Raw genomic sequence first — 13,347 nt, 5'->3', positions numbered from 1 at the left:
GCCGACCTGAAATGGTTTTGTTGTAGGTTACTTGGGGAGAGTCTTGGTAACTTAAAACACAACAATTCGGGCTTGGCAGATTGAGCTGAGCATGTAACTGTCAAAACTGAGAGCAGAAATCCCCTCTACTCCCTTTCAAAAATGTATTTTCTTTTCACCGTTGTGAAATCCCCTTTGCTGCTGCATTTAGCAGTGTCACTCATTTAAAATGTTGTACTGTAGCTGCCTTCTGGAGATATCATTTGCAGAAAAATTGCCGCCGCAGGGAATTTAAAATGGCTGCTGTCATGCGCATACATTTTATGTTATGACTTAATTTGTTGTTTTTTGGGGGGTGGATCGCTGCTCCAAGGTTCAGTTCTAGTTAGCGGTACTGAGGCCTAGTGCAGTTATTCCCAGCAGGGGTTCGTGAGGTGTCTCCAATGGATTCACCCCCCTAAAAAAAATAATCTGTATCCTAGGCAGTATAGCAGATTCCTAATCCTGTATGTGGGGGGAGGAGAGGGTGGAGGGGGGGGCTACACACTTAGGCCCCAAACGGTACCTTAGTGTGCGTGATACAGCTATCAATTACAGCACGAGCTTCCAAAGTCTCTCCCCACAATGCTTTGCATCCACCGCGGCAAGGAATTGTGGGGTGTGACGTTGGAAGCTCTCAAATGTATTACCGGGTATATCTCCCATGCTGTCTGCACACACTGAGGTGCAGCTTGTGGTCTTATTTAGCATGTCTGTCTTTCATCCCCCCCCCCCCAACCCCCTGCTTCCCAGGACACCACACTGCCTGGGATCGTACACACAGTTTTCTTTTGCCGTAGTCTGAGTGGTCAATCAGATTTATCAGGGGCACACGGAACAAATGTTTTCTTACATAGGATGCACAATGCAAAAATAGGTTTGGAAACGTTTGAAATAGAGCATCTTAAAGCCTCATTCAATAGTGTACAAACCGGGGTCCTTGGTACTCTTAACCCCTTCAGTGCCCTAATGATGTACAGCGTACGTCATGAGAAGTGCCACCCCAAAGGCCCCTATGTTGTCCCCTGTACGTTATGCCATTTCCCCATTTTCTAGAGACCGGTCACGATCGGCTCCCCCCCGGGCGCCAATTGCGGATGACGTTGACTGGAGGACGTTCCCCTTCACGTCCTGGGTTTCCGGTCTGACCGGAAGGGATCAGGTGATCTCTGAGGTACCAGAGGGGCTGTGGCCACGGAGGGTGTAAGGACTCTCTGCCACTAAAGGGATTAATGGAGAGTCTTCGATAAACTCAATCTGCAACGATCACCAATTTTTTTTTTGCCCTTTTATATACTTACTGTGATAGAAATCTTTGTGTCCTTTCAACAGCGTTTTTTTTTTTAATCTGATGCTTCTTTTAGGAGATATACATTAAAAAAGAGAGAAGATTAAACAATATAAAAATAAATATTAAGTGTCTGGGAGGTTAAAATGAAGAGGACAGTTTCGTCTGAAGGTTACCATGGGAAGGGATTGCTGATTTTAAATGTTGATGCAACTCAGGAGGTCACGCTCTGAAGCTCGAGGCTAGGAGGCTCAGGACAATGAGTATGTACCTTCCAGCCAAGGTATTAGGGACAAAGAAAGTACAGAACTGCTTAAAGGACCTTTGCCTTAAGCCCCCCTCCCCCAGGTTTGAAGCAGGGGGTCTCTGGAACGGAAATGAATGCTGTCCAGTTCTGAAGACCCCCTGCTTAAAACATGGGGGAGAGGGGCTTAGGGCAAAGGTCCTTTAAGCAGTTCTGCACTTTATTTGTCCCTGCCACCTTGGCTGGAAGGCTGTTACATGAATCCACCACCCTTTCAGTGGAGAAGTACATCTCTTATTGTCCTGAGCCTCCTACCCTGCAGCTTCAGAGCGTGACCTCTTTACTGTGAAGATCTACTTTGCTGCATACCTTCCAACGTTTTTCTTTTTCAGTGTTATGCACTGTAGAAAATTGTTATTTAACTTCTAGATCCTGTATCAAAAATTCAAATGTGTAAAAAAAATTAAAATAAAGAGAAAAATCTGAATACGGCAGCAATAAAAATAAGAAAAGGTCAGAATCCCTGCAGAAACTGTAAGTGAGCTTCATGGGCAGAATGTTCATGGTGTCAAAGGTGCACAGACATTAAAGCTCCAGAAACATGTGGGCGCTGGTGCACTGATCCCTGATGTCAGGAAGTCCTCTTCTGATTGTGACTCAAAGACCTAACGGTTAGTCAAACCGAGAAACGAGCAAACCTGGTGTAACCTTTACTGAACAATATCGGAATTCCACGATGACACCAATAAACGATGTATGGTGTAGCGTTCACATGGTCACGATGCGGTAAATAACTTTGAGAATAGTAGAGGAGGGCCCTCCTTACCGTGCACCGTGTGGAGACCAGTGAAAGCCAGCTTTGATGACGTCCACTGGATGTCACAAGGTCTGCCAGCCCAGTGGATGTGCCCAACGTTTCGCCCCCTTGACTGCCGCCTCCCGTTGTCAGGGACAAATGATCCTTTCTTAATCTATACTGCTATTTTTTCCCCCTTTGAAGTTTGTCCGTTCTGGGTTTCTATGGGATGAACATAGCCGCCAAAGGAAGCAGTTGCCCAGAGGCCATATTTGCCGAGTGGCCGTATCACACCACGGCTTATTACCTATAAGGATACCACATGGTAATGCACCCAATCAGAGTGTTTGCTTTACTATGTTGCCGAACATTACTACTGTAGCTACAAAATTATGTCTATAGTTATCTCCCCTGAGATGTTACACGCGTCTCACATTAAGATTTGTGCTTCCACAACCTTCTCGCGCCGATATTCCTTCCTTCCTTCCTCACCTGTGGCTTGTGTTTCCTCTGCAGAAGGACCTGAATTACCTGCAGCAGTGGCTGGAAGCGTTTGTGACCAACTTCGAGAGGATCATTGTGGTGCACACGCTGGAGCCCAGGAGGTGAGCACATTGGGGTGGGCGTCATTCTATGGGGCAGGGCCAAAAATCCAACAGCGGGAATGGAAGTGTTGGCACGTCTGGTCTATTCCAGTCCTCAAGGGCCGCCAGGGATTAGGGACATACCTGCTTCAGCACAGGTGGCTCAGTCATTTTGACTGAGCCACTGTTTGAGCAGGTCTCGGACATCTGGTGGCCCCAAACAACTGCTCGCCCTTCGCTATGACTCACCCCACCCCTGAGACCAGTCGTCTCCGGCCACGTCACCGCTATGGTAAGTGCCTAAGCTTAACCCGTATCCTATAAAATACCCTACCCTAAGCCCTTATCCTAACATCTCCTACCACAAACCCCCTTACCCCAAAACCCCCCTAACCCTTACCCCCAAACTCCCTTACCCTATAAACCCCCTAACCCTTACCCTATAAACCCCCTAACCCTTACCCTATAAACCCCCTAACCCTTACCCTATAAACCCCAGACCCTAACCGCTAAAAGCCCTTCAATTAACACCCTACCCATACGGATAAAACGTACCTTAGAAGCGGCCGGCGGCGGAGATTGCTGCGGCGGATCGGATGCAGCGGAGGGTCCATCTGCGGCCGAACACCGGCGGTCATTTGGTTGCAGCGAAATAGCCGGGAAGAAATTTCCCACTCCGGATTGGGCCAACTGTGCTGAAGCGGGGATATCCTGAAAACCTGACCTGTTGGTGGCCGTTGAGAACTGGAGTTGGCCACACCTGTCTTTATTTGCATAGCAAATTATCATGCATTCATCAGTCCGTAGCCTTCCGCTTCTAAATGTATTTCTGAGGTCTGTAAGGCTACGACCCCAGTATTTAATGCTGCACGCGCGCCTGGCGGCGCATGCACAGATAAAAGCCGCTGTCTGTAGGGGAGCGATGGGATGCGCGGAGCGTGCGGCCATGACAGGGGGGTGCGGCCATGACTGTGCATACCTGCCCTTCCATTGGCTGCCCACCAACCGCGTGATCGTGTTGCAGCACGGGAAGATACAATTCTTGTCTTCCCTGCCAGCGTACGCATCATCGCGCTTTGCGCGCCCACACGGCCACTGGGGCCTGCCCCATAGAGTTCTGTGCTGTGTGGCGCGCGCGCTGCAGCGGCCATTCGTGACCTGGCCTTACTGTCCTCGTAGCGTCTCTTTATGGTCTGAATCTTACCCGCCAGCTGACCTCCGTAACATACTTTGAACTGGTTTCTTTCCCCTTTTGTAGGTTTATCTTACCAGGCTTTCCTCCCCCATAACAACTTTCCCGCAGACCAATTTAATTCAATGGGAAATGAATAGATTAATTAGCGCTTGGTAATGAATTACCTGTTAATTGCAGAAGTCTTGGAAAAGCCTGACCTATTGAGGATTGAATTTGTGAATCCGAGCGTCACGTTGTGTGTGTTAAGTACAGACGCTGGCAGGTGCTACACTGCAGGTCATGCTGGGTGACCTTGACAAGGTCACTCCATCTCCCAGTGCCAGCAGGAGTGATTGTTCCAGGACTGCCTCTCATCCTAACGTCCTTATTACGGGTCGGCTTGTAAGAACGTCTCTGCTGGCTACTTTTCTATATATGAGGAAGGCACAAATGACAGATCCTGCTGCTGCTGCTATTTACTTGCAGACATCCTGGGTCTGGCACCAATAAAATAAAAACAGGAACAGAAAACCGAATAAGTGCCGGTTAATTTAGGATAACAATATTACAAGGTGATTTTAGGTGAATATTAGCCAGGCAAATAAATACATGATTTTGAAAGGCCTCATACTTAATAACTACGTAACCAACCCCCTCTAACCCCCCCCCCCAAAAAAAACAACCTTTTGTATAAGAAAAAAGAATGCAACAATCTAATTGGCTTCCTTAAACAAATGTAACCATGCGTAGAAACAAATATGTAGCTGATTTGTCTCTCTCTGGAAAAGAGCACACATTATTTTTATTTGGGATGGGGGAGTGTTTGTCACTGAAATTTTTAATTTGTCCTTATCTTTATTGGCTCTCTGATAACGACAAGATGGGATAAGGGGAGGGGGAGTGAGGGGGCATGGCCTGTAGAAACGCTTGTTGAACACAGGTGATATCGGATGAAAGTGGGGTCAGACTGGGGAAATCCCCCAGTGGGTCTACCCGACAGGCCAGGGAAAACCAGAGCCGTCACCTCCCAGATAGGCTCCAGTCAGCAGCGCTGCTCTGTTAAACACCTACAGACCCCTCACTGGGCCACACACACAGGCCCCTCACTGGGCCACACACACAGGCCTCTCACTGGGCCACACACACAGGCCCCTCACTGGGCCACACACACAGGCCCCTCACTGGGCCACACACACAGGCCTCTCACTGGGTCACACACACAGGCCCCTCACTGAGCCACACACACAGGCCCCTCACTGGGCCACACACACAGGCCCCTCACTGGGCCACAAACACACAGGCCTCTCACTGGGCCACACACACAGGCCCCTCACTGAGCCACACACACAGGCCCCTCACTGGGCCACACACACAGGCCTCTCACTGGGCCACACACACAGGCCCCTCACTGAGCCACACACACAGGCCCCTCACTGGGCCACACACACAGGCCTCTCACTGGGCCACACACACAGGCCCCTCACTGAGCCACACACACAGGCCCCTCACTGGGCCACACACACAGGCCTCTCACTGGGCCACACACACAGGCCCCTCACTGGGCCACACACACAGGCCCCTCACTGGGCCACACACACAGGCCCCTCACTGGGCCACACACACAGGCCACTCACTGGGCCACACACACAGGCCCCTCACTGGGCCACACACACACAGGCCTCTCACTGGGCCACACACACAGGCCCCTCACTGGGCCACACACACACAGGCCTCTCACTGGGCCACACACACAGGCCCCTCACTGAGCCACACACACAGGCCCCTCACTGGGCCACACACACAGGCCTCTCACTGGGCCACACACACACAGGCCTCTCACTGGGCCACACACACAGGCCTCTCACTGGGCCACACACACAGGCCACTCACTGGGCCACACACACAGGCCCCTCACTGGGCCACACACACACATGCCTCTCACTGGGCCACACACACAGGCCCCTCACTGAGCCACACACACAGGCCCCTCACTGAGCCACACACAGGCCCTTCCCCTCCTCTGCCGGGACCCCCCCTCGATAGCCACAATGGGATTCCCCTGGGGCCCTAGATGTCCAGTCTGACAACTGACAAAAAAAGGGAGCAGTCTGAGGAATTCAAAACCCTGCCACGTCTCCGCTCACCGGGTTTACATACTGACTTAAAACATGATTTCTAAATACTATACGGCCTAGGTTTTGGTATAGATTGAATTCACTGCTATTGGTACACTTGGCGGTACTGCACCTTTAGAATGACTGACTCTTGTCTCCAGGCCGGAAGACTCTGCCTCAGAGATCCCTGTCTTACCCCGGGACGTCCTGAGAGTTTTGAGCCAGCAGCTGAGTCACTGCACTGAGGACATCTCCAGCCGGGAAGGGGCAGACGCCAGCCTGTGCCAGGCCCTCCTCCTGCTCAAATTCTTCATCATCATCAGCAGGTAACGCGTGTGCTGTGTTTGATACTGTGTGTGTGTGTGTGTGTGTGTGTATGGTACTGTGCCGGCACGTCTTATTGATCAGCAGTTGTGTATTAGTACAGTGCGTGTGGCTTTGTGGCAGCAGCTTGTCCGTCATTGATCGGTAGGCAACATCAATGTTTGAAAGGTACAGAGAAGATAAAAGGTGACCGGTTCAGCGTGCCCCTGTGCATATCTTTACCCAGAACCCTTTGCTGGCAGATGAACCACTGTGTGACGTTTAACACTAAGGTGAATGAAGCGGGTTTGGAGAGGACATGCTGATAGACTCATAAGGTCTGGCTTTTTGGTACCTCTAGTGTGGAGGGATTGTAACTTTATTACGTACCGTAATGTCAGTATGTCTGGTAAATAAATTCGATCTATAGACCAGTTCACAAACTCTTTATACACGGATAAAAGCTTGTTGTGCTGCTTTATATTGCATTAGTTGGGTAACCAAAAAATATATATTAACTATAACTGCCACTTTCCCGCCGCTGGAGAGGGCTGTTAATGCAGATCCGCGATCAGAGCCGATCCGCCGCACCCTGGAGTCCTCATTATTGAGGCCCTTTGTGGCATACCGTTATATATATATATATATATATCTCATCGCGTCATCACATGACCCAGCTGCGTCATTTGAAGCCGCGTTACCATGGCGACGTGTCACTGGCAGCCGTCTGAACCAAGGTAAGTGAAGTTTAGAGAGGCCTTCGCCGCTTCCCCGGCATTTAATCTAAGTGCCTTCAGGAAGCGCGCAGGGTTTACAGAGTGAAACCCCACGCCCCCCAGTTTGCGCACCCCTGATATTGATATATCTGTGTGTGTGTGTATATATATGTATGTATATATATATATATATTTTTTAGTGTGTGCGCGTTTAAATAATTTGACAGCGCAGTAGCGTATTGTAAACGCCGCGATCCTGTTTTACGCAGCACTGCCAGTGTTCTTTAATAATATAGGAGACACTGGTGTAAATGAGGGGGTGTTTGCATCTTATGTGACACTTCTACAAGGATCCCACCAGCTGCTCCGTATCCCCCCCGTGTATTTCTGTGTGCAGAGGGCCCGAGAGAAAGGCCCTTCCGTTACCAAGGCAACCGGGCCCTGTGCACTTCAGTACCAGCCGAGCGCCTGGCACAGGGATACTGTGCATTTTGGTGGAGGAGGAGGAGAGGGCTTGAGAAATGTACCTTAACCCTTTCGCTGCCCGAGGGGCCTTGTGAGCTGTTACAACATCGGCACTTTGGGATATTTCGGACGTGCAGCTGTGTTTCAGTCTTCGTCTTCCCTTTGTTACGGCGCCCGTGATGTCAGCGGGAGGCTGATAACAGGAGGCTGATAACAACTTCCTTCTAGGCAATCCCAATTAAACTGGATTTGGGAAGTGGGGGAGATGCTACGTTTTAATCACTGAACGGTTTCCATGTCGCTCTCCCTTTTATACGTCCTGATAATCCCTGCAGTGAATGCCTCCCGCGTTATCTTATCGGGCCCTCCGCCATTAGGCAGATAAAAGTAGCTACAGGGCACTTAAGTTCCTCGGTCAACGTGAGATACCGGAGCTTCAAAGCACGTGAGCCCCTGCCAGGGAGACTCATAACACATGCAACACTTCCCGTGTCAACATGAATATGTTTCTATTTTCTGTAGGTCCGTGTTATTTTAATCTTCGCTTGTGATTCTTGTTCTGCCTTTTTATGTCATCATTAGTATAAGCAAATCCATAAAAAGAAGCATGTTTCTATCAACAATTTACACGTATATACAAGCGTATACAAATACTCTGGGGTAGAGTGTAGGTTAACGGTGGAGACACACAGGAAAAAAATATATATTATAGATAGATAGATAGATAGATAGATAAAAAACATATATATATAATGAAGATTGTTTTTTTTTTTTTTTTTTTTTTTTTTTAAATCAGGCCAGTCACCTACATTTAACCTAAAGTGGTGAACAGAAGAATAAGCACAATCCTATATATAGAATAATGTGCTCGTGATAAATGATCAGTGAAAATCAGACCTTGAACCAATGTGATACATTATAAATAATTTAGTGCTCATAAACCAGGTGCTGCCAGGTACCTGCGGTCTCCCAACCGACATAATGCAAGATGCAAGCGACGCGTATCCGCGGCGCTAACTTAGTGAATGGTGTGTGAAAATAAACCCTGTGCAATCGTCACTGAAGATCAAATAGGCACTGGTTTCACGCAGCAAATTCTTCCGTTTGGGCAGGATCAGGATGAAGTACTGTAATTGGTCTGTTACAGAACCTCATACGGATAAATAGTTTCTTTATAGAAACGCGATGATGCGTTAACATTTTACTTGGATTTTACACACCACACAGAGAGGTTAACACTCGCACTCTCCCTACTGGCCTATCGCAACCTAGCTACGGTCTCGTCGCAGCTGCACGGCTTCCACGGTCTGTCTCTCTGTATCCAGAACTGCAGGGCTCCTTGACGACCGCGTACTGAGCTGGAGTTACGGTGGCCTCAAGTTGCCAAAAGACCCTACGCGTTTCGCTCTTTTTACGGCTTCCTCAGGGGTTCCACCCGGCTTCCCTTTTCCCACAGTATTTATACACCTTATCTAAACCGTATAAATTGCCTCAGCTTCATCCAATCAAGGTCAAATAACACAGCTGAATCAAACTGAATGGGACTGCAGGGGTCCCTGCTGTGTTAATCCGATGGGCCATTAAGAATCTCACAGAAATGTTGAGGCATTTACTGTGACACGGCCCCAGAATCTCCAAGGCAAGAGTTCTAATACTCGTGACTGCATCTGTATATTGAGTATTATAGGCTAAAGCAGTAAAATTAGCTTGCCAAGATTTTCAGCCAATCAGCTTTCAGGTTTCATTCACAAAGAGTGAAATTTGCACTTACACAGGGGAGGTGATTGGACAGAACACACCAGCCAGGCACTGACTCCTCCCCCTCCCTGTCTGCAGAGAGCTCCGCACAGGAGAGTCAGGGGAAAGGTTTGTGTGTCTGCTGAGTGTGTTTTGTGGGTATGAAGGGGGCAGCAGAGTATTGTATTGTATGTCTTTATTTATATAGCGCCATTAATGTACATAGCGCTTCACAGTGGTAATACATGTGGTAATCAAATAAATAACAGATAATATAAATAACAGATCATGGGAATAAGTGCTTCAGACATAAAAGTAACATTAAGGAAGAGGAGTCCCTGCCCCGAGGAGCTTACAGTCTAATTGTTAGGTAGGGAGAACGTACAGAGACAGTAGGAGGGAGTTCTGGTAAGTGCGTCTGCAGGGGGCCAAGCTTTATGTATCATGTGTCTAGTATTATCCACAGTGCTATTCATACTGTATGCTTCTTTAAGCAAATGTGTCTTAAGTTGGGTCTTAAAGGTGGATAGAGAGGGTGCTAGTCGGGTACTGAGGGGAAGGGCATTCCAGAGGTGCGGGGCAGCCAGTGAGAAAGGTTTAAGGCGGGTGTTAAGAGTGTTTTATTAGTGTGTGTCTTCTGTTGGTGTGTGTTTGTGGGTGTAGAGGGGGCAGCAGAGTGTTTTATTAGTGTGTGTCTTCTGTTGGTGTGTGTTTGTGGGTGTAGAGGGGGCAGCAGAGTGTTTTATTAGTGTGTGTGTCTTCTGTTGGTGTGTGTTTGTGGGTGTAGAGGGGGCAGCAGAGTGTTTTATTAGTGTGTGTGTCTTCTGTTGGTGTGTGTTTGTGGGTGTAGAGGGGGCAGCAGAGTGTTTTATTAGTGTGTGTCTTCTGTTGGTGTGTGTTTGTGGGTGTAGAGGGGGCAGCAGAATGTTTTATTAGTGTGTGTGTCTTCTGTTGGTGTGTGTTTGTTGGTGTAGAGGGGGCAGCAGAATGTTTTATTAGTGTGTGTGTTTGTGGGTGTAGAGGGGGCAGCAGAGTGTTTTGTTGGTGTTTTGTCTGCAGTGTGTGTTTTGTTCTTGTGGAGGGGGAGCTGTGGTGTGTGTGGCTTCAGTGTGTGTTTTGTGATTGGAGGAGGGTGCAGAGTGTTTTGTTGGTGTGTGTCTGCAGTGTGTGGGTTTACAGGGGGCTGCAATGGGTGTAGAGGGGGGGGGCTGCTGGTGTGTGTTTTATGGATGTAGAGGGGGCAGCAGTCTGTTTTGTTGGTGTGTGTCTGCAGTGTGTTTTGTGGGTGTAGAGGGGGGGCTGCTGTGTTTTGTGAGTGTAGAGGATGGAGGAGGTCTGCAGTGTGTTTTGTGGGTGTAGAGGAGGGGGTCTGCACAGTGTGTAGAGGGTACTGCACAGTTTGTGTATATAGGGGGGGGGTTGCAGAGTGTGTGTATGTGTGTATAGAGGGGGGACTGCAGTGTGTGTGTATAAAGGGGGCTGTGTATATGTACATTTTTTTAAAAATAAACTTGTAGTAAAAGCATAAGAATGTAGACAATCATGCTGATAAAAATCAATATGACTACAAAAATGTATATTTTTTGTATGATTTAAAAAAAAAAAAAAAAAGCCTATATTTAGCCTATAATAGTAATAATCCCCTCAGAACAGGGCATTACTGGCTAATAATGCCCTGGCTAGGTTAAAGTCCCCCGGCTTCGCCTCGGGCCTTCAACTCTTCCAGCCAGGGCATTATTGGCCAGTAATGCCCTGTTCTGAGGGGATTATTACTTAAATAAAAGGCCAAGAGGTTGCAAATCCAATCTCGCGCTTCCAAAGTCCACAGCAAGTAGTTAAGTGGCATATGAAAAGCAAACAGAGAAAATCATCATAGTGCAACAATGCTACTAGAATACATAGACAAAACAAACAAGACAAACAATTAACAGACAAAAGCAAGGCTAAAAAATTAATATAAAGAGTTAATTTAATACATAAAGTTAAAATAACAATCAGGAACGCTGGTAGATGACGATTCCGGTTTGGAAAAACCGGAATCCTACTCACAAGATGTTCGTATAAAATGCGCAGTGTTAAGAAGGTAAGGTGGTGACTCCCACGGCATCAGATTAGCATCGGCTGTCTCGGGGCTGCTCCACACGCTCTCCCTCACTCCTTGGCCGGAAATGCATCACTGGGGGTGGGTTTAAGAAAAAAACGCACGAAACGCGTTGGGCAGTCATTTGGAGTTTACTCTTGAACGAAGGTAGACCTCTCACGAGTGTATGTTCGTGTACCAGCAGCAGGAAGAGGCGTTTTTTTCTTAAACCCACCCCCAGTGATGCATTTCCGGCCAAGGAGTGAGGGAGAGCGTGTGGAGCAGCCCCGAGACAGCCGATGCTAATCTGATGCCGTGGGAGTCACCACCTTACCTTCTTAACACTGCGCATTTTATACGAACATCTTGTGAGTAGCATTCCGGTTTTTCCAAACCGGAATCGTCATCTACCAGCGTTCCTGATTGTTATTTTAACTTTATGTATTAAATTAACTCTTTATATTAATTTTTTAGCCTTGCTTTTGTCTGTTTATTGTTTGTCTTGTTTGTTTTGTCTATGTATTCTAGTAGCATTGTTGCACTATGATGATTCTCTCTGTTTGCTTTTCATATGCCACTTAACTACTTGCTGTGGACTTTGGAAGCGTGAGATTGGATTTGCAACCTCCTGCACAAGATTGGAGTTGCAACCTCTTGGTATTCTATCCATTTGGACTATATACAGATCCACCTTGAACTCTTTAGGCGCCGGTTTGTATTGTTTGTTTTCTGGTTTTCACTGACTGTTTTGGGTCAGTTTTTCCTGGCAGCCTTGCCTTATTATTTGTAAGGTACATTGCATATTGTTGCACAATTGTTTATTACTGTATATTTTGTTTCACCTACTTTATAGCGTTGAGCGCTAATCACACCACACACTTTTTTTCACTTAAATAAAAGGGATAAAGTTCTTCATCTTGTCATTCTGAACGTCCTTCTTGGGCTTTAGAAGGTCTTTCCTCTCCACCTTAGTGACCATTTGCACTGCATTCTCTAATACTTTTTCATCATTGTCTTTTTCTATGAACTTTTTTTTTTAAAAAGGGTAGATTTTTCCTGATAAGTTTGATCAGAGGTGCAATTCCTTCTAATCTGCCCTTGAATGCAATAGAAGCGAGAAATGGCAGAGCACAACCGGAAATATCCAAAAAAGGGAATTTAGAAGGAAAGTGCGTTATCCATAAAAAGTTTAATGGTCATGGAGGGAAAAATGGCAAGGCATTACCCTACCAACATGTTTCGTGCTACACAGAGCACTTTATCAAGGCCTTGCCATTTTTCCCTTCATGACCATTAAACTTTTTATGGATAACGCACTTTCCTTCTAAATTCTCTTTTTTGGATATTTCCGGTTGTGCTCTGCCATTTCTCTCTTCTATTGCATTCTATCCACAAGGACGGAGGCACACCAAGAAGGTCTGGCAGGATCAACATGGACGCTGCAGCAGATTCGTGAGTTTTCTTGCTTGCTACATGGTTACATTATTCTACAAAGAGATTGGGGTATTTTCTATTGGGGTGACTATTAGCCTTTGGGTTCCTGGACAATTTGAGTGCCACCTACGCTGGTTTACCAACTAGGATACCACACCCAGTACCCTCCCACAATCAAGACTATACTCCAGACTTCACATAGGAATTATCATCTTTATATCATTATTATCACAGCTGTATACAGTTCTTAGCACCACGCATTATACTTTTGCTTTTTTTTTTAATCTGCCCTTGAGGAATATTGTCCAGTTATGGTTTATAGTGGCAGTTTTTTCTATGGATGTACGTATTACAGTCCCCGGATTTGAAATGGGTTTTGCAGTTAATTTTACCT

General features: G+C 47.1%; 1 protein-coding gene across 4 annotated transcripts in view; it reads left to right on the top strand.

The window, feature by feature from the left end:
- NBEAL2 (neurobeachin like 2) overlaps positions 1–13,347 on the top strand; it is a 249,925-nt gene that overhangs the window by 98,887 nt on the left and 137,691 nt on the right. For all 4 annotated transcript variants that reach the window (XM_075588105.1, XM_075588102.1, XM_075588103.1 and 1 more), the window contains exons 2-3: positions 2,863–2,951; positions 6,380–6,544. In XM_075588105.1, coding sequence (XP_075444220.1) covers positions 2,863–2,951; positions 6,380–6,544 — 254 coding nt within the window. The remainder of the gene's footprint in view (positions 1–2,862; positions 2,952–6,379; positions 6,545–13,347) is intronic.

Source organism: Ascaphus truei, chromosome 2, assembly GCF_040206685.1.
Source record: "Ascaphus truei isolate aAscTru1 chromosome 2, aAscTru1.hap1, whole genome shotgun sequence".
Classification (NCBI taxonomy): Eukaryota; Metazoa; Chordata; class Amphibia; order Anura; family Ascaphidae; genus Ascaphus; species Ascaphus truei.
This window is presented reverse-complemented; position numbering and strand designations above follow the sequence as displayed.